The 22468-nt window shown below is 42.8% G+C and overlaps 1 protein-coding gene across 1 annotated transcript in view; it reads right to left on the reverse strand.

Annotated features, from left to right (window-relative positions):
* The window catches only part of LOC103363284 (ATP-binding cassette sub-family A member 1), a gene marked incomplete at its 5' end in the record, with an annotated part of 152575 nt that overhangs the window by 61626 nt on the left and 68481 nt on the right, over positions 1-22468 (reverse strand). The window contains 4 exons of the mRNA XM_008289967.1: positions 984-1058; positions 6885-6990; positions 9859-9953; positions 20847-21036. Of these exons, the coding sequence (XP_008288189.1) occupies positions 984-1058; positions 6885-6990; positions 9859-9953; positions 20847-21036 (466 nt within the window). The remainder of the gene's footprint in view (positions 1-983; positions 1059-6884; positions 6991-9858; positions 9954-20846; positions 21037-22468) is intronic.

A 22468-nucleotide genomic window follows, 5' to 3' on the forward strand; every position in this document is an offset into this window, starting at 1 on the left:
CATGTGACTTATTAGGATGTGGGAACGCTGGTTTAGTTGATCCCAGCTTGTTAGGGTTAACTTGAGATCGGAGGTCATTAACCGTCACGGAAGACTAGAAGCCAATTAATTGGCATAATAAATTTGCCATTTTTAAAATGTAATAGGCCAATTAAGTAGTAACTGGTCAACAACGTAATAAAAGTCCTGAACTTACTACGCTATTGGCCAAAAGATATTACGTTATCGGTTCAGGACTTTTATTATGTTAATGGCTGCTTACATTTTAAAAAGTGCAAATTTATGACGTTAGTGGCCATTGTTATGTTATTGGCTGTTATTACATTATTGGCTTCTACACCCCTTATTAGCCAAACCCCCACAATGCTGTCTGATTTCCAACAGGAAGTGTCTGTAGTCTGAGTGACGCCTCCTCTGGTCTCTACAAGGCTCCACCTGGTGGTGCAAACAGGCACTACAGCTAACCAACAATACATTTTCTGACATGCATGAAGAACTAAAGGTTCCTGACCATCTATGTAACTTTTTTCTTAATGCATTGCAGAGATGTCAGCGTATACATTGGATTGATTTCAATAACTTTAATGTACCTCAAGTGTCAGAAAATAGCACTGATTGGCAGGTACTACATATTAAACGACTCAGATTGGATTACTTACTTTTCAGCAATAGATGCTATACTTGAACGTTACGGCAATTTATTCATAACGTGAGGTGTCACAACTGTCCTGTCTCCTTCTCATTTTTATGAAGATGAATTCTATAGGACTGAAGTGAAAACAGGAGCTGCACCAGGAAGTTAAAAGCATCGCCATTCATAATTATGCAAATTGCACAGGGTAGAAAGATGAGCAGAATGGTTTTGGGTTCGCTGCCTCTTTGTCCCGGTTCCCTTTAATCATCACAGTTCCTCCCCAAAAATCCCAACGCTACCTTTCATCTCGCGCCATCCAACGTAACGTTGCAGACAATTAATATAATACCTTGACGTTGTCCCTGGTTCCCAGCCTCTTCAGCAGCGTCTCAGCCGTCTGGAAAATCTGATCAGTCACATTATCCTAATGAAGATAAGGAAAACAAGAACAGAAAAAAAAAGAAGCCTGAGTTGGAGACTTAATTGGATACACTTGGAAAACCACCACTGCTCTTTGAAATGCAAAACATGAGGCAGAGGGAGACAAGAATTAAGACTTCCGGAGAGCATTTGGGTTTGCTGAGCCACTTATTTTCCACAGACTTGGGGGGAAAATGTGCCCCCCTGTTATTCTGGCTACTTTCTTTTTTTTTCTTCTTTTTTTATTGGACATTTCTGTTTTATTAAATAGTGCGAAATAATTAAAATCATGGGAGGCTGGAGAGAACACGCGACAAATATTCACAGTTACCAGAGATTGCAAATCACATAATCAGCTTCAGCTAGCAGGACTCCGCCGGAGAGACAGAAGTGAAAATAACTGCAAAGACAGCGCTGCTCGGAGGGTGTCGGCGAGGTTTCGTGTCGAGGTGAGGGGATGAAAACGGCGGGGAGACGGTAGACTGGACAGGTTGCATTAAAATCTGCTCCACTCCGCTCGTGTTTCGTGGGAAATGAGGCTTGGGATGGGGGCTTGAGATGACAGGCACGCGATTTCCAAAGTGTCATGTTGATACCATGCTGCTCAGCCGGGGCCGTAAGAGTCCTGAGCACATTACACGTGTGATATAAATGCAAATGGACCTCCCGTCGGACTCCGTCCTTTATCGGAGGGCTGTAGCGGAGGCGAGGCGAGGGAGGAGGAGGAGGAGGAGAGGTCGGAGGAGGTAAAGTGTGGGTGACATCTGGGGAGAGCGGTGGGAGGGCGGGAAAAAATAGGACTAGAAAAATCAAGAAAGACACGCCGAGAATGCAGGAGTGTGCTCAGGTGTGAGTGCTGCACTGAAGACGTCTGCGGACCCCGAGACAGTTCGCCGAGGAGGGGATCAAACCACGTCGGGTCGGATTTTTTTTTTCTCCTCCTCCCCCCCAAACGCTTCAAGAGCGTGTTCGAGGCGCCTTCACACCCTGACACGAATCCGGGCTGCTTTATCGGCACAACAGAGTGTTTACACATCATTTCGGCAACGCAGCAGGAATTCTGCTTCCATATCTCAGGAGGAGGGGGGAGAACACCCACATCTCCGCTGACAGGAGAATTTGTGTTAAATAACATCCCCTCTGTTCCAAGTCATTACCTATTCATACACCGGGGCAGAGAACAAGACTCCTACTCCTGTCCGTAATGCGTCCTCCGGCAACGGGGGAATCTTTACTGCGCTTTCTGTTTTGCCTTCGCCCGGGTTTAATTGTGCCGAGCAGCAAAGAGCAGCTCCAGTCGGCGGCCTTCCTGGAGGATTAGCGGCGGCTGAAACGAGATGAGAAGTGGGCCAGCAGCTGCCCGGGCCTAATCCTCGGCAAACTCCTCCCCGCTCAAGGACAATGACAAGGCTGGTTTGGCCGGCGGGCCCGTCGGTGCCACGGCTCGCGACGCAGCAATAAAGCCACTCGACTGTGCGGCCACTTTTTCTGGCAAAGCGGCCGGCGTACAGTTCAGCGGTCAGACCTTCGGCGCGGCCGTACGGTCCGCGTGGCGGCGTGTTAATATGTGTTCAAGTGCGCCGGAACCTGCCCGAAGGAGTTTATAGTTTATTAAATTAAGGGTTTAGTCCCCTGAATAATTTAGATAAGAAAAAAAGAAGAAGAAGCGTGAACAGGTTACAGGGAACAGTGTGCACTCTAAAAGTCATTCAAGGCACCTGCTCACACCACTTAATTCATTCAGATAAAGCTTTTAAGTTGCAAACATCTTTTTAATGGGTGGCGTTGACCTGAAAATGTCAGCAGTTGCGTCAACTTAGTATATTGTGTAATTTAAACTCTAATTTCGGCATCAGAGTTGACGTAACTTCATGAAACTGGCTCGATGACTTTGCTTTGCTTCACCTTGAGTTCAGGATTTCAAGTCTTTTTTAACACAGCTGGACTATTTCAGATTGGTAATGAAACAATTAAAAAGACAAAAAAAGTTGAGTTGGTTGAACATAATTTCATCAGAAGTTGACGTAACTCAAAAAATTTGATGAAACTGAACAAGAGATGGTCGTTTAATTCATATTAACGTCTCCAAAAACATCATTTAAAGTCATCGTAGCTCAAAAAGACTGATTTAATTTATTTTTGTTGGGACCAAATATCATTTTTTAGAGTGTAAAACAAAACAACTTTGGTTCAAACAAGATTTAGAAGACCTCATTCATGCTTTTATTACCTGCAGACTGAACTACTTTAATGTAATCTACAGTGGAAAAAATGACGATGTTTCAATCATGTTTAATTATTTCTAATTGAATTCATTCATCTGTTTTTTGTACGCATTTACTTATTAATATGAAGAGTGATAACAGCCATAATGGTAATTAACAGAAATAACATTAAGTTCTAATTTGAACTTTAACTGAATGTTCTATCAGATACTATTCGACATTTGCAACTCGTGCTAAACACTGCAGCTCCAACGCTGACCAACACCAAGATGAAATTCACTCTGGCTTCCAATTAAATTGAATTTAAGGTCCTACTTATTGAGCCTCTGAGTGGCTTCAGACCAAAATATATCCAATATTAGTTTGCTGAAGCCTGAAGGTCTCTAAAATCTGCAGGTTGGTCACTTCGAGGTGGCTACGAGGTAAAAAAGGCGTTTAGTCGTTATGCTGCTGCAACCAGCAACACAACAACAACAACAACAACAACAACAAAAATATTAAGACGCTTCTTTATTCTGCTGCTTTAATTAACCTGAAGTTTCACCTCTTTTATTCTGCACTCTTAATCTCTTACTGTACATTTTATTTACTTTCTGCTCTTTTCGCTTTAATTATTCTGCAGAGTTTGTGCCCTTTAATCAACTTGTGTGTACCATTTTATTTAGTTAGTTTCTTGCATTTCGCCGTGCATCTTCTACCTTGAACCGTGGAGACTTTGAATAACGCGGCTGTACAATAAGGTGCTGTATAAATAAAGCAGCTCGCTAGCTAACGTCAACACCGCCTACGCTACATTATACAGCGTGCCATTTCTTTTCTTTTCTTTTTTTTTTTTTGGTCCTAATTATCCAATTTTCAGCACTCGAGCTTCCTCGTTCTCGCCGTTCCCATCACCTCTTGCTACACAGGACTCTATTTCTACCTGCAGGACACAGGAAATGTGATTAAAGCGCAATTTCAAAGCCCGCTTCCCGGCCGGCGCAGGTGGCTCAAAGTGCAAAAAACACGCTACTTCCAGTTACCGCCTCTCATCACAATGCCTGCCGAGCAGCAGCAGCAGAGCGCCAGACATCTCCCAAGGACAGTGTAGCACTTTAATAACAAGGAATGCAGAGCTGGGACGGCTAATGCCCGGCCATTAGGGTTACATCATCGCTGCTGCTCGAATTAAAGTCACATTAGCGTCGAGATCCGGGAGACAGAGAAGGGAGCCTGGGTAGGGATGAGACCGGAGACGCCCGAGGGCAAAGCAATGTGCTGATCGCAGAGTAGTTTGAACGTCCAAAAAATTTGAAATGTTAATGAGAGACGGTGTGTTTGCAAGGCCTGAGAGGGAGGCAGCAGGAGAGAGACGGGGACAAGCGACTTTAAAACCTTGAGCAAGAGCGCACGCATGAATAGAATCGACTGAGCCGAAGGAGATAAACAACAAGCAACAAAACCTGAATGTGAAGAAGAAGAAGAAGTTAAATAAAAATGAGAATGAAAAGGTGCGCAGGAATGTGTGTGTGTGCACTCGAGACCCACATTTCTTGATTTATTCAAAGCAATGCACAGAGAATCATCGCCTGTTGCCATGGACACTCAACAAAACGGATTTGGTGAAGCTAAACCTCCTCCATCCTTTGAATTCGCTCCTCTTTTCTCAATTGTTGGAGAATTCAGCGGGGTCCAAAAGTCCACTACAAATTACACCACCTGTATCCAAGATACAAAGCTATCTGGACAAAGAACGCAGCGCTCCAATTAGGAGAGGCACACTCAAAAGACAACGGGAAGACTGCAGCCTTGCCAGGAGAAAAAGGAGCTTTTGAACTGCCTCTGCAGTGAAAAAGCCTCAATATTTAGTCACAGCGCCGACGCTGAATCAAAGTTGGATTTCCAGCGTCTATATAGATCAAGAGGCATCAAATAAACATACAGGAGTAGACAAATTTGACAGTTTCAAAGGGGGAGCGATGTGGCTTTCGTAATTCTAGCGCTGCTGCTTTGAGCTAAATGCTAAAATAAGCTCATGAGCAAATTTTAGTACGATAATGTCATCAGTTCTCAATGATGTGTTGTCTCAAATCAACCGATTTGAACCTAAAGTTTGGCGCCAAGAGCAAGAAGTACAGGTCATAATGTCTTTACTACATTCCTTGGCAATGGATCCAGTGGTTTAGCTGTTGAAGGATGATGTTATTACACCGGACCAGTTTATTTCAATTCAGAGCGAATTCAGGAAATATGTTGCTGCTCCACCGTCTCTGATTTTGTTCGGTCTCAATAAATGTGTTGCTCGGGGGCCAGAAGACGGAGTTCTACAAAATATTTTGGCAGAATTTTGAGCATTTCATATCTTTTCAGACTCTGGGAATCGTTGTGTTTTCTCTCTCAAAACAAAAAAGCTAATCTTTCCCGGGAAGCTTTTTCAAGGGGCCAATAACTCCAGAAGTACGACTCTCACGGCTGAAAAAATTTGGTGAAAATACAGACAAAGTTGTTTCCAGCAGATCGGCTGTAGTGATCCGGATTTTACTTACCGGCCCTTGAAAATGGACAAAAATTGGTATTGAGGCCACAAAACATTCCTGTAAGTGCATCTATGTGGATGAGTTCATATTTGCTACTGAAAAGACAGACTTTGGTCGACATTTGACCAAATTTTGGAACATCTAACATCAGTAGAATCTGACGTGTGGCAAGAATGGAAAGTCATGGTTCCAACTAAACTGTCAATATATCGTCTATATATGTGCAAAGTAGTTGGAGGTTATTTACAGGAGCTTTCTGGGGCCACAATACCACCGTCACGTCCACTTTTTACCATTTTCAAGAACCATTAATTGAACATGTGGCCTCTGTTGGAACCATTTAGTCGTTTAAATCTACCAGAAACCATTTAATCAGTGGCTTCACCAAATTTCACAACTGCTGGAGCTACTTTCCTCGAGATATTAAACCCTAAATATAACTTTGTTGGTTATTTAGAGGATGAAAATACAAAAATCCCCAAAGTCACAAGTCAACGAAATTCTGAAAATCCAGCTAAAATATTTTTTACTGGGTCCCAAATAGCAAATAAGTAAACTGTGAACAAATTTTAGCCAGTGGAGCAACACCACTATGTGTAATGACACACACTGACCTTACTGTATTATTTTAGTAGCCTATAGGAGAAGTCAGACTACTGAAGTCATAAGGGCTGATCCTGCAGCAGTCTGGACATTTCACAGAAAAATAAAAATCTCAGCTTGCTAGTGGAAAATATTCCGGACATTTGGACGGATAATTGGGTCTAGAACAACCCTAGAGCCAAAATTAATCGACTAAAATGTAGATTCGTTTTAGTCACATGATTTTTTGTTACCGCATTCAGAAAAAAGGACCATGTTTGGTTCACATTTAGGTTTTTTTCCGTGTCAGCTTTACATCTATATGTTGCAGAGAAGCAAACCTCCAGGCTTCATTAGCTTGTGTTTACGCCTCTGGGCTTGAAGCGAGAGTACAACTTGTTATCTCGCACTACAATATGCAACGTTCCCACTCCGTAAGAGGAATTCATGTCGAGCTGCGGCGCCAACGAGTTTAACCCCGTAAAAAACCCAGTGTTCGCTACATACCTGATACGAACTGAACAGGAGTTTCAGCTCTTTGAACGTGTCTTCGATCTCTGAGTGCGTCAGGCGGACCTGTGAGTTGACTTCTCCGACAGAGATCCCTCCGTACCTGGACAAAAAAAAACAGGATTTATCAAATGGTATCTGTGAAATCTCCGCTAAAATCAAAAGATGTTTCAAGATTAAAAAATAAATAAAAATTGCATGTCAGCCCACTTCCAGCATGTTTTCTTTGCACGCTGAAATTTAAAGCTACATTCAAATGACCATATCGCAGGAATTTTTCAAAATAAAAGCCTGGAATTTTCACTGTTATTTCTCATCATGCCCTTTATTAGGAATGTGAAAGAACCTCAGCACCTGGATTTGTCTGTTTGGTTTATTTTGCAGATTAAGATCACCTATTTCTCAGTGTTTGAGGTGCTGCTGTTCAAGGTTTTGAATATTTGGTTTTCACGTCAAGCATTCGTAAAGAAGACAAGAAGGATCCATAATGTTGGTGTTGGGTACATTTGTATGCATATAAAATCTTAGAAATGTGGTAACTGATCGCATATTCAGTGACAGTAATGGTTTGGTGTCCAACAGATGCTAATTGCGTTGGAATTTGAAAAATATGACCACAGATTGGACGGACGGATGTAAACAACTGTTAAAAAAAAACTATGAATAAATCAAAAAACCTCATCCGCTGTGGTGCTTTAAACACATTGTTTTAAAGAAAGGCCTGCACTGTCTGAAATGTGAGCATACTTCAGCCTTTTTCTTCTCAACACGCCGTAATTACTGTGCGAGGCGTTCGCTGTGAGGTTTCAACATTATTTCTGTCACAGTTTTTCAGGTCTTCATTATATCCCGAGCGTGAGACAAATGTATCACGACCATGATCCTGTTAGGAAACTTATTACTTGAGGAAAATGCATATTACAAGCTCTCTTGTCTTAATACTGTGTAATCTTGTACAACGCTTATTATTTAGACTAAAACAGACAGCTGGGGTTATTGCTACAAATCTCCTTTTAGTGTAAATCACTGAAAATTGCCTCTTTTTTTGGCATGTATGCTTGTATTTGATAGCAGCAGTGGAGAAAATGGGGTTTGACAACCAATGAAATGCTTCTTTTAGCAGTAAGCGACTATGATAGGTGCCAGCTAGTTAGCATGTTGCATATTAGGGGTCAATACAGGTTGATAGCAATCAATAGTCAATCAGCTGATGGAACTGATGTACATCTTTTATATGGATGCAATTTTGATCAATAATCAATCATTAAATCCTCCAGTGGATGGTTATCTATATAATAATCAAGCCAATAATAAGGACGGATATTTAGCAGTTACCAGTTATACTAGCATCTGAGCTACAGAACGTAAAATTTAGCTAATCTGATACACACAAGATCTAGTCGGAAGTCATTAACGCCCACAGAAGTCTTTGTGGCCTGTTGCTAACTGAACACCCACAATGCTCTCTGCTTGGTAAAACAGTCCTGCCGGTTGTCCGAACAACGACCGTCACAGTTTTAAATGCAGCAAACAAGCTTCTCTTTCATCAAACAGCAAGAGGCTCCACCTGGTGGCACAACCAGGTACTACAGCTCATGTATAGCACAGATGTTTTGTTGAGGGTTTAGCTAGCAGTTGGCCACCATGATGGAGAGAGAGTCCTGTAGCAATTAAATCCTGCAGTGGGCGGTTATCTATACGCTAATGAAGTCAATATTAAGTATGGACCAGTTATAATAGCATCTCAGCTACAGAATGCTGTTTGGGTAAAATTTAGCTAATCTGACATACATGAGATCTAATCAGACGTCATTAACGCCCACAGAAGTCTTTGTCGTGGTGGCCTGCTGCTAACTCAACACCCACAATGCTGCCGGTCATCCGAACAACTGCCCGCTACAGTTTTAAACGCAGCAAACAAGCTTCCCTTTAAGCAAACAGTACGAGGCTCCACCTGGTGGCGCAACCAGGTACTACAGCCCAGGCATAATAGAGACGTTTTGTTGGGGGGTTTAGCTAGCAGTGGGCCACCATGATGGAGAGAGAGTCCTGTAGCAGCTAAAGACCTCCAGCTAGCAGCAATGTGTATGGAATCAGTCCAACTTAAGCTTGGGCTACGTATCTGCAGGTGTTTAGCACAAACATTTGCCAAAGTAACAGATGTGTCTTCGGATTTTATCGAAAACAACGAAGCACCAAGTGCATATAAACAGTTTTTTCTAATGTATAGTTTAAAATTCCTGGTGTCTACGTTATATATTCCCTATAATTCTCATGTAAGTGAGCTGATTTTGTGGTAAACATTAATTTTAAGTAGCTAAAAATGGCCATATTAGCAAACGAAAACACTGATCAGCACCTATTTTAAGTCACTGTAACAATAAATCAATTATTGATGGCTAATGTGGGCAACAATCAGGGAAGAAAACCGCTAAAAACTTGCATCTTTACGACGTACATCCAACAAACAGTCTGTCAAACTATTTTTACATGGAGGGACAAAAGCTTTATTGTCCGCTCTCAGAATTACAGTGGAAATAATGATGCGAACAATACGTTCTGGAGTCCTGATTGAACATTCAAGGACTGAACAAACACATCAGCCCGGCGCTTACAATTAATCATTTCTCTCGCTGACAGTTTGCTCTAAATGTTTTCATACAGTGAAATGACAGGTTAAGGGAAGCGTATCAAAGAGTGGCCCAGCAGGATTTGTCAAAACATGACAACTGCATAATGCGTCGGGATGGAAACGACAGCACGGTCGGCTGGACTTTGTCCTTTCATTCACACTGCTCTCAGCTGATCTTCTAAAAATGGATACGGCAGCATCTGAACAGGCTGGTGATGTGGCTCTCTTTGTAAAAGGAAAAAAAAGAAAAGAAACTGGTGTCCAAACACCAGAGAGAAGCTCCTGGTTTGAAGCTGCATGAAGACACCGGAGCATGAAGCAAACATTCAGATCTGTTACCTCCTTTTCCCCGACTGCTCAAAAGCCTTGACCAAGAAGTCTGTCATGTTGTATCCGGTTAGGTTCAGCAGTGTCTCTGTTGTGTTTTGCACCCTCTGCAAAAAGAGGAAAAGTTCACATATTAGCATTTGAGTTCACTTCAGCGGCGATTCTGTGGCACCAAAACAAAGCACAAACCCATAAACGGACTTATTATCATCTCCTAAAGCCGCCGTGCTGAACGTGTTTGCAAACAGCTTCATTTAGAATCGTGTTTCTGGCCAATAAACGAATGTACGTCCGGTGTTTATCCTCCTCTGTTACAATGCCGAATGCCACACTTCACCTCCTGTTGGATGGCAGGATTACAGCGGGTTGATGCGTTCTGCTGAAAACAACCACTCCCCGCTGCTAAAAATGAGATTCACCAGAGCAATACATTAAAGTTGCAGACTGTAAAACCCACAGAGAGCACTAAAAACGGCCCATAGAGCTGACGGGAAGTCCAAATCTGCGGTAATCTCCTGTTCTTCGGTGACACCTTTATTTTTATTACGCCGGTCATCCGATGTTAATACAAAAATATTGCTTAGAGCAGCTTCAAGGTGCAGGGAGCCGCTTTAAAAATGCAAGGTTAATCTGAAGATAATGTGTAGTGATAGAGGACCCTCATGCAGAACAGGAGCCTTTTTTTTATTCTACTCGTGGAGGGATATAAAACTTCTGCGGCGGGTTATTACCGAGGCTGACCACAGGTTGACACCGACGCTCGGCCGCCCGTAAATGCTCATCCAAGCGACGCCGAATCAACAAAACTTAAGAGCCAGAACGTTTCGCAGGTGGTATCCGCTCACGCCGTCCTCCCAAGCCCTTATCATAATAGTCAATTAAGCTTGGCTATGGGAAGCCCGGCTGAAACCGAGACCCCCCACAGACGCCGGGGGAGAGCTGTGTCTAATGTCAAAGGACCCTAATTAGATGCCCTTCTGTGGATAAATGGCTACGTTCAAACATCCAATTAGGCGAGGGGTGCGACACACTGCTCCGTGTAAACTGATGCGCACCAACGCCGAGACCCCAAGCTGCTCCAGTCCTGCTTATTATTTAGGGAGCTAACGCTATGCTAATTAGCGGAGTGATCCTTGATGGAGCGCAATCGAGACCCCCGACTGCAGCACAATTTGCCAACACACCCTCGACAGTCGCGCTGGTCCTCCGCCCTCCGTGTACAAACAGCTGGATGTGCTGTTTAATCAGTTGCCCCTGTGCGTCGATTACCTTTGGGGTGTGCAGACTCATTATTTCTCACTTAGACGACTTTAAAAGGAAGAAAAAAAAAAAACAGGTGGGTCATTGCAGGGAAAAATCAATCAGCTCCTCCCACATGACCTCCTTGGAGCCAGCTGATCTTTTCTGCACAATAACGTCGGCGTATTTAACGGAGCCGTGCAAAGTTTCACCTTCACACGATGAATATTTTAAGAGGTACAGGCCCTTAAAAGTACACAGGTTTGAGTAGAAAATGGGCACTTTTTAATTTTGCGGTACTTTTTCCCAACACAAGAGATCATTTCATGTAAAATCAACCAAATCTGGAATTAAAAAAACCCATCTGACCTCCTCACAATCAGAGTTACAGGCCCTTGAGGTCCATAGAGTTGGATCAAAATCTGCGTTTTTTTACATTTCTGTTCCTTTTTTCACATTATTTTCTAACACAGGAGACACACAGAAGAATAAAATAATATAATAATAAGTCTTTTCATATAAAATCATCCAAATCTGAAAGAAGTTTCCACCTGACCTCCTCAGAACCATCGACAATAATGTTTATTTAATGAAGCCATGCAACGTTTTACAACTACACTATGAATATTTTTTTAGAGTTACAGGTCTTTTAAGTATGTAAAGGATGTCAAAATTTAAATTTTTCAGTATTTCTGAGGCTTAAAACTCCATAAATAACCAGATAGACGTATACAATTTTCAGGGTTCTGGTAAAATCTGCAGCCAGATCAGTTCAGCATCGACTCCTGGTGTCACCATCTAAAGACTCTTTCAGATTAATGGAATCAGTATGCTGTAAATTAACTGTAACATGTCATAAAAGCACATCCAAGTCAAGGAGAAATCTAATCTTAATCTCCTCTCTTTGTGGCAAAACAACACACACAACTCCAAAAGTGGGTCAAAAGTTCTTTTGCATGAGTAGGTGGTCACCGGCCTAGTTTCTCTGAGAAGGCCTCATTGATCACGATGCCAAAGCAGAAACCTTCAAGCAAATCCATTTTACATCCACTCGTCACAATCCAAAGTCAAAGTCTTGTTTGTGTTCAGCACAACTAACTTTTGTTGTCAGGATCATGAGACATCTCACATCTGTACATATCCAGATGTATTTATATATACACATCCATGAAAGGTGGACTTGGTCCTTATTATATCATTATTTTTTGTTTCCTGCTATGATTCTTCTGTATCGAGCTGCTGCAACATGAATTTCCCCGGTGAGGGATCAACATCGTATGTTATAGTTTCAACAGCAGCATAAAAACATTTTGACCCAGAAGGACTCGTGTCTAGGAGATGATTCTGGGATCTTCTGTGGCATCGTCTAGAACTTGTGCTGACCAATCACCTTCTCATATGAGTCTGGAAAGTTTACCCAGAATGCACTTGTTAAAGTTTTCTCTGGTGAACTATCAGAAAACAGAAACGCATCCAGGATACCAATGACTGTTTCTATGACTCTATGTTTCTGCATCAGATAACTCCTAATTCATATTTTTTTGCACAAGTGTTACAGCAGTATGTATTTATTTATTAATTTTTTATTTTATTACTATTTCTTTTATTGTCTTTTGTTACTTGGCAAACAAACAAACAAAAACAAACAAACAAAATGTAAATTGTACATGTGGAAATCTTCATATTGTATTCTTTTCTTCCTTTTTTAAAACTTTTTTTTGTTTACTTCTCATTTTTATTTCATTTTTTTGTACATTCTTATATAACAATTCATTTTGTGCTACTGTGATAAACCAATCTCCCAATCAAATCCAAGTCATAGACATTAAACTGCTGCAGTTTGACTGTTCACTCTACGATACATCCCATAATACTGAGGCACAAAACCTGAGACACCTGGAGTGGATCTAAAGTTGATTCGGTTGCAAGTTTAAACGTGTTTGTCAGCCCTGAAAATGTCACGTCTGCTGTAATTATAAAGCTATGGATTTAAAAACGTGCAGTTCGAGCCCATTTCTATGAACTTTAAGGGCCTGAAAATATTCACAGTATGAAGGTGAAGCATCGCACGGCTTCATTAAATATACTGAAGTTAAATTCATCAGATCATGAGGAGGTCAGGATGAAGCTTTTTCAGATTTGTGTGATTCTATATGGACCGATCGAGGCTGTTTTTTAATTCTGTCCATTGTTTCAATCCTCCCCAAACCGCTGTTTAGTCGGGTTTGATAGCGCTGGGTGTAAAAGTAGCAGCAAAGTGAAGACAAACTTGAGGTAAAACACGGAGGAGGAGATTAGAAAAGAGATTAAACAAGTTGCAGAGAAGCAAAACCGGGGGAAGGAGGCAGAGGAGGAGAATCGCACGGAGGCTAGAAACACGAGTTGGAAATTGGAGAAGAGACGCCTGAAAAGAGGGAAAAAAGAAAAAAAAAAAAAGGAGGAGAACTCAAAATCACAAGAACAAACAGAAGGAGAAGGCAGAGGAAGAAGAAGAGGACCCATCTGGCTTATGAATCAGAGATAAGGAGGAGGAGGAACGGCGCGGCAACCTTGGCTTATCTCTGAACAAACATGCCTCTGTTTTCGAAAAAGCCACAGGAAGTGAGAAACAAACAAAACCAAATAGAAGAAGCTTTTTACACTCCGCTGTGTGTACAATGCCTTTTACCTGGGCACGCCGTCGGTATGGGTCTAATTATTTTGGCCTCGGTCCACATCCCCCATCAGAACGAGGGCCGGGATGGCGGCGCTTGGCGGCGCTTGGCGGCTGTGCGGCGCCTTCCTGTTCATTACCGATTGGCATTCTGCGCGAGGCATCGGTTCTCCAGCTCGATAGCTCGGTAAGCAAGTCGGGGTGAGGGGGAAATGTAAACCGAGGAGTAATCAAATCTGTTGAATGAGCCGGCGTACACTCGAGCGCGGCGGAGATAAGACACGGCGGCGCGGCGTTCATATTAATCTGGGTTGCGCTGCGCCGTACCTCTAATGTAAATTTCAAGTTTTATCTGCTGCGCACAAAAGAAAAGCAATCTTCCTTGATTAAACATGCAATGTTAAGTTGTACCCTCACCTACTCTACAAGAGCGGCGCAGGTTAACCCAGTCTTTTATGCAGCGGGATGTGCCGGTGGCCCACTGTGTGCATTGTTCGCCGCCACAATCGTCTCAAACCGAGATAATAGCCGGTGGGTAACAAACAACACGACGACAAACAAAAAAAAGCACAAGCCAAGCCGCGCACGACAGATTGAGTCGTCAGGACTTTCATCCAGCGCCGCCACAAAAGGAAACGCCGCTATCTCAACCCCTCCATTCGCCTCGGCTCGCCGTAACCTTTCCCGCTTTTGTCTTTTTGTTTTTGCTTTCACCAAAAAAAAAAAACGGATGTGTTGGGGAGTCAAAGGGACGGACGGCGCCAGGCTGGTGCTGCGTCCGCCAGGCTGGTTATGGATTGGCGAGCTCCGGAGCCAACCGGCCGGTTTGGCGACTCGACGACAAACTCGACACTCGCTGTGTTTTCACTGCAGAACTGCCTCTTCTTCTTTTTTTCTCTCTCTTGTCTCCACACGACTGGTAACTAAACTTCAATAACCTGATAGATGAGGCCAAGGAGAGTAATTTGCAAGCCCGCTGTAGTTAGGCCAGTCTCCAAATGATAAAGACATCAATCGTAATACGGCGAACGTGGCGGCTTTATCAATTCCGCTGCACGCATGACGGCCTATTCATCTATGAAGGTTAAATATCACCAGTGAACGAGAGTCAATACCTCAGAATTGATAGTGGGCTTACTGTTGCTTGCCATTACCATGGAAACAATGATTTCACACCGCCTCCCGCGGCGCCGCGTCCATGTTTTCCTTTCTCCCTCGCATTTTCCGCGGCTTCTCAAGGGCATACTCGCAAGGATTGGCGGGATAAAAGATAAAAAAAAAAAAAAAAAGAAAAGAAAACTCGCGTGGAGCCGGAACACTTTGTCATGATTTATTCAACAGGGGAGGCTTTCAAGTCAAAGGGAATGCATCCTCGGCTTTCTGTGGGTGGTCTCGGCCGCGGACCGGCTTTCATTTACGGCCTCCTATGATGGACAGGTACAGTAGGCAGCGCGCCGATGTTCAGTACGACTCAATACAAGCATCTATTCTCCACTCGTCTAGCACTCGAGGACACTGCATACCACCGGTTCTGTCTCGTGACCTTGTGTACTTCATATACGCCCAGTTCGTACGTTACGACCCACCGGTGGAGTGGAGCGAGCAGCAGGGAGGCAGCAGAGGTTGGAGGATGGAGTATGTGGGGTTACGGCTCGCTGGTATTTATAAAGAAACTCTAAAAAAAATAATGTTCGAGCTCCAAAACCCACGAAATTAACTCGACAGTTTGCATCAAACTTGTGATGAAACGACGTTGAACCGGCGACGTACACGGAGGTCAAGGAAGTGGCTTCACCTCCACAATCGAAGGTATTTCTAATTATCGGTTTTGAACGTCGAGTATGTTAAGATACCGGAGGGAGACTCGAGATGCCGGAGTCAAGGTGAAGGAAAATTGTTGTCGATCCAGTTTCTTTGATGCACATTTAAAAACACTGCTGAGCTTCAGCCTCAGTGTGGATTAGAGTCAAGCAAAGACGTGTTTTAGTCCTTAATGTGCGATTGCTCTGGTAAAAACACATCATGAATAACACTGCAGGGTCTTGTTGGGGTCGCTCTGTAACGCAAGTCATGGTCTTTTTAGTTGAAAGCACTTTGTTGTTTAAATAACAGTGACTTGGCTTTAATTAAGGTTCAAATAAACCAAACTTTATTCATAATGTTTGGGTTTATAACATCTACTCTCATGTCTGCAGCTAATTTATTGCCTTTTATCCAATACTTGCTGCAACATTTGACTTAAAACCACAAATTTTGCGTCCAAGGAAATGTTAAAGGATTAAAAAAGTCTGTAAAAGGCAACATTTACAAAGAGTTTCTGCCAATATGCTGATAGATCAATAATCCTAACAGTCAATCCAGACTCAGCCATCGCCTCATTGTGAATAGAAACTCTGAAAAATAACGTTTGGACTCAACTAAAGAAATAAAACATCAGTCTTTTTGAGTTCTGACAACTAATAAAATTAAGTTCAACCAACAAACTACAATAAATTGATGGAATTAGCTTTTCCTCAACACCTTATTTAATATTTAACAGCATAAACACACATTTTAAAGCTGATTACTCGCAAAAATTAAGTTGTTTCAACTTGTTTTTACATGTGATTTAAACTAAAGTTCTATATGTTATGTATTTAATTACAATAATTATGAACATGCGGGTTTTTGTAAGTTTGGCAAATTAAAAATAAATAAGTTGGACCAATGCTAAACAGGTAGCTGAAGGGACTTATAATCCTGAAAAATAAAGTTAATCGAGCCAATTTTGTTGAGTTACCTCAACTTGAATATAGATTTAAATCAACAGAAATCTGAGTTTAAATTACACAAAATATTAAGTTGATGCAACATTATCATCTCAACCAATGCAAATTATTTTTTTTAAAGGAAATTCTTTAATTTTAAATCAGCAAATCAAATTTTTCTCTCTTGCAACCATGTGTGTAACAGCTAATGGATGTACGCCACTATTTTTGGACCCCGATCAACTGTTTCATCACATAACCGCGCCGTATCTCAGCATCTATCTCATCTATGAATGCAAAAACTCTCCCAGCGCTATGAATCTCTAAAGACTCCAGATGATGAAACGAAAAGGCAAAAACTGACCCCTGCCAAGTAAACAAAGCATTATGCAAAAAGAAGGTGATGAAGACAAAAGAGAAGTGGCTCCGAATACGAATGCCGCCCCGTTACATTCTCCTCCTGCTGCAGCTCCTTCTCATCCCGACTCCGGAGCTCCTTCCGGCCTCAGCGGGAGGCGCCTGGTAATAATCTCGTTGCATGATAATAACTCGACGTCGTCAAGGTTGTTTCCATGCAAACCGCGGCGCCCGTTTGACATCCTTTTACGGGATTGGAACAAATAAATAAAGAGGAGGAATGATGCAAGTGAATGAAACGAGACGTCGGCGGCGTCCAGCCAGCAAAGCGGGAGCGATTCATAAAATACAGGAAAGGAAGGAAAAAAAAAACAAAACGGGGGGTTAGAAAGAGACGGACCGTGATGGGCGAGCAGGAGGATACAAAGATAGAAGCAGCGCCTCAACAAATGGCCGACTCCCTGACAGCGCTGTCATGAGCCAGAACCGAACGCCGCCGACGGGAAAAGGTTACGCAAAGGGCACTCCTCTTGTTTGACTGTCTCAACAATCATCCTCCGACATGATACCTGGACGGTTGCTCCTTTTATGTGGCTCTGGATGGCCTTGTCAAAAAAAAAAAAAACCCAGAGAGGAAGCTTCTATGGGGAGAGTGAAGAGGCCCGCTACGTCTACAGGGGAGGCGTCGACTTTGCAGAGGTTTTTCATTCGTCCTTCCAAAAAAAAAACTGTAATCTCAAAGCGCTGGGAACACTTAAAAGTGCCGCAATTATAAGACAAAATCATTTCATTTCATGTGACGGTATCAGTGTTTTCAGAACCGGGCCGGAACATTGAGTCGAGAACCTTCATAGGCGCTTTTGCAAATTGAACCTACAACTCTGACATGAATGAGTCGACGCAAAAAAGAAGTGAGACGGCAGCGAGGCGACTTCTTAACTGTCTATTGTGTGATTATGCAGATTCCTCCCCACAAGCTTTTTTTAAATTTCACATTGAGTGGCACATTAATTAGAAATAAGGGTATTTTGATTCCAACTCCACAGAAGCCAATTTGCTCTAAATACCTTTTTCATATTATTTTTCTTTTAACTTCCAAAGTGTTTCCAGACAAGCACATCGCCGCGTTTTAACAGGAAGCTATTATGTCAAATTTAAGTAATGGAGAGATCCTGTGCTGCCAAACAGCGTTACTGCAAAAAATAAGAACAATTTAATGTTTATTTCTTATTTTCTGGAGCAAATGAACTGATTTAGCGTCTTGGCCTGAAGCTGGAGCAAGTTTCTGGTTTGTTTAAGTGCAAAAAACTCTTTTACTTTTCTTTTTTTAAAGCCACAGAGTGTATCTACCGCTACTGTTTCAGGATTGTAGTATTAAGAGAGGCAGTAAATTACATTAACATTAAATTGTGTTTTATCGCATCATTATAATGCTAGCTGGAATATAAATATACCGAGCCCGCTGAATTATGGGAAGGTTAAGTGCGAGAGATTGGAAAGCGCTAATAAGGCCGTCTAGTCCTGATGTGCAATTCAGAAACGAATGAACAGTCGTGATTAAAACCGCCGCGATCCGTTTAACGCCCGGACACATCACATGAAGTTATGTGTTTATTCTCACTGCAGGTTTGAGTTTAATCCACTGGAATGGGAGATGTAGGGACCTACTTTTTAATTAACATCCAAATAATGTGCTTTTAAAAGTCGATTAATAAAGTTATGCTGCAATAATTTAACTCTGTACCTCCATATCTACATGGCTGTAGCTGTGTTTGTACGTTTGTCCAGTGGAGGAGGAAAGGTCGGAGTATGTGAGTGCAATTTGTCAATTAAGAATCTGTTTTTGTTTTTAGAAAAGCTCAATAAAAAAGTTCTGGTTTAGGGTTTGTCCACATCAAACATATTTTTCTCTACGATCTCAGACAAGATTTGAAAAACAAATGCGGCTCACACGGATGTTTTGAAGATAATTGTGGCACTGAGCGCCGCCTTACGGGACGCAAATGGAGACTTTTTTTGCGATGAGACAAAAAGCATAAACGGTTGGAGAGCCGGGGTTAGCTCGGCTTAGCTGCTCTTGAGATGTGTGGCTAACGGTTAGCCTCGAGGATGTTTACAAGCGCTTGGCATTAGCATCTGCTGCTCCAGGCGCTAGCTGGACAAACGGGGACCCTCCTGATGAGTCCAGTAGCAGCTTGGGAGGGTTTTTTTTTCACATTTCCAAATGTTCTGGGCCAAACCAGGACGACCAGGGTTAAAATCAGGCCAAAGACGCTGTCGCCTGAATCCACAATAATGAGAATATTTAGCAAAACAAACAGTTTTCATCTCATCTGCATGCAGACATTTTGGGTCACAGAAGTTTTAGAAGCTGTTTATTTCTGAATCCATGTTAAAGTTTGTGAATGCTTTGTGTAACGCAACACAAACAACAATAACGTCACAGATGAAACGTTGCACAGCGCTCGCAGTTTAAACTCCACTAGAAACTGAGAAGCTACAGCCTCCTTTGGTCGTCCACATGCCTGTTTCCAGTCTCCTCATATCTGTGGAGACCTCGGAGGAAAAACAGCCGTCGAGGAAAACATCCCCGGCGGCGTGGACGAGGCCTCGGCGTGCCAACACGTCCATACAATCACACACCAGTCCTCATATTTACTTCTTCACACCTACCTGCAGACAGGATTTGCCGCCGTGCCCTCCCACTGTAATCTGAAATCCAGTTAACGCCACGGCTGCCCACAAACCCGCCTGTGTGGCTCATTTCAAATAATGATTTTTTTTTTGGGGTGGTGCCGATTAAAAGTTGTTGTGGGGAATAAAATCTGCAGAAATTCAGTTCTAGCATGATGAAGTCATCTGTTATGATTTACGGGCGGCTGCCAAACAGTCTGGGATGTAATCCGACCTGCAGCATGACTGCGCATTATCACAGGAGCGCACATGCTCGGCGGCTCCTGCAGGAAAATTAGAATAATAAAAAGCGTGACTCGGGCATCGGCTGCACGTCTCGTCCTTTGTGAGTCGGCTACTGTATCTGGCAAATTAGTGCCATTTTACGGCTAAATCTCAGGGTTTCAGACACCGGGACCGGCCGCCTTCTGCTTCCATCCGAGGGAGGAATTCGGGAAGAAAATACTGGCAGGTTTAGGCGGAGTTAGCCCATGTGACATTCAAATGCAAATCACTTAAAATGCAGGCACATGCCAGCGAGCCCGAGCAAACACACAAAGCCGCCCGCTAATAAAATGACATTGGAGTGGAGGGTGGCAGCTCCTCCGTCTATTCTCTCCCCGGCTTAGATTTCTCATTATCATTGGGACACAGCGGCGCGAGTCATTTAGCTCCAAATGAGACTCTCTCTCTCTGCGCCGCGATTGGCTCGGCCGGGCAGGTGGAGGACGCCTCGCTCGCCCATCGATCCAGATCAAACCTCTTCAGGTGTCTGCCCCGGCGCGTTGCTAACGGATCGGTATTGACTCGCGCAGGGAAAAGGCGAGGTCCTGCGCAAGGGAAAAAAAAAAAAAGTCCTGAGGGACGCCGCGAGAGGTGAAAAGTTGGCACTCACCTGAAAGAGATAAAGGACACACTGGGGGTGTGTTTTAACCGACTTTTCCAGCAGATATGTGGAACAGGCTGAATCCCCGGCGACGGCCAATTCAGTGTATTTTCAGCAGAATCAATTTTGGTCCCACTTTCATGCCGCTGCACAAAAGGGAGGCGGCACAAAAGGCTGATTTACATTTTGCAACGCAATGCAAATTCCTTGTTAGTAAGTACCTTTACGTTTTCGAATCAAAAAATGATGCTGACTGGGATTTTCAGACCGCAAGCCAAAAGCTCCCGTGATAAGCATTTTTATTGTGCCGTTGTGTCACCGGTTTTAGTTTTTTTTTATCCACACATTTCGACCGCTGCTGCTGCTGCTGCTGCTGCTGCTGCTGACACACACTCGGCGAGAGGATGCGTCACATGATCGATCTCAACACGGCGACGGGTCTCACCTGTGGCGGCGGGAGGCCTCCAGCGCCGGGCAGACAGTCGGGCAACATGAACGAGTGCTCAGGACTGCCGCACTGGCAGGACGGCGACGGGTTCGACATGCTCCAGTTCCCATTGAGGAAGACGTCGACGACCGACTGGTCCACGGGGGGAGTCGACCAATCAGAGGCGCTGTCGGTGCACGGTAGGTTCCTGCAGAGAAACATCGGGTTTAACTGGAAGCCACTGATTCCTGGTGTCACCGTTTAGCACCACAACCACAAGTCATGAAACAGTAATGAGAATAAATCACGATGTTAAATGGACATGAAGCTCTGTAGGTGGAAACTTTTTTGGAATTTAGCACCAAAAACTTGTGATTTATTTCTGGTGGAATTTTGAGACTGTTTTTCAGACTGCTGTCAACAAAATCTCAAAACTTTGAAGCAATTTTAAGGGTTCGATATCTCCAGAAATAAAACTCCAGCAGCCAGGAACTTTGGTGAAAAAAAATAAAGACAAAATTGTTTTCAGCGGCTACAAATGATTGAATTGTTCCAGCAGAAGAAAACCAAAATAAGAGCAACATTTTCAAACATTGTGTTCCCAGAAAGTTCCTGTAAGCGTGTAAATATGGATGTTTCCATGTTTCCTGCCAAAAATACAGTCTTTAGTTGATGTTTCGCCAACATTTAAGGCATCTACCTTCAAGTAGAATCTGATGTTTGGCGAGTTCGGCCTGACAAGGTTCCATTTTATTTTTAATATTTTGGAAAAATTAAATGTACCTCTGACAGCAATGGACGTAACTAAAAACAAAATCCTTCACAGCAGAAGTCAGATTTGTAAAAATTGGTGCTTGAAAATGGGGGAATAAAGTGCAAAATGTAAACTGCTAATGCTAGTTTCAATTGTTAAGATGCTAAAGTTAGCTAATGAGCCATGAACACTGACTGTAGCTAAACTCTATGAGAATGTTTTTAAAGCTATTTGGTCTTAAAGCAACTGATTTGGACCCAATTAAGGCTCCAGAGGTGGAGGTGCACCTCAAAACTTTCTGTAAATTTCATGGCAATCCAAACACTGTATTTCTACACTGGGCCAATCTGTTTCAATTAAGACAGAATCCTTGAAAATCAGTTTTCATAAATTTGTTTCTTGGGGGCCAAAAAAAAAAAACCTGAGTTCAACCAAATATTTTGGCTGTACTTTGAGAATTTCGTGTGTTTTTCTGTCTTTTCAGGAATGTTGGTGTTTTCTCTCCTTCAGAAAACAAGCTAATCTCACCTGGGAGACCACGTTAAGGGTTCAACATCTCCAGAAACAAAGCTTCCACAGCCACGAAATGTGGTAAAGACACAGACAAGATAGCTTCCAGCAGAACAAAATGATCGAATGGCTCCGGTAGAGGACGGATATTTAATTACTGGCACTTAAAAATAGGAACAAAAAGTGCAAATTGTTCAAACAAGGGTGGAAGCAAGTTCCTTTAAATGGATATACATGGATGTATCCATATTTCCGACTAAAAATACAGCCTTTAGTTGACATTTCACCAACTTTTAAAGCCTCTAACATCAGGAGAATTGGATGTGTGGCAAGTTTGGCAAGGAAAGGTTCTAGTTTTTATGATATTGTGATGAAT

This window comes from Stegastes partitus, unplaced genomic scaffold, assembly GCF_000690725.1.
Source record: "Stegastes partitus isolate 25-593 unplaced genomic scaffold, Stegastes_partitus-1.0.2 Scaffold648, whole genome shotgun sequence".
NCBI lineage: Eukaryota > Metazoa > Chordata > Actinopteri > Pomacentridae > Stegastes > Stegastes partitus.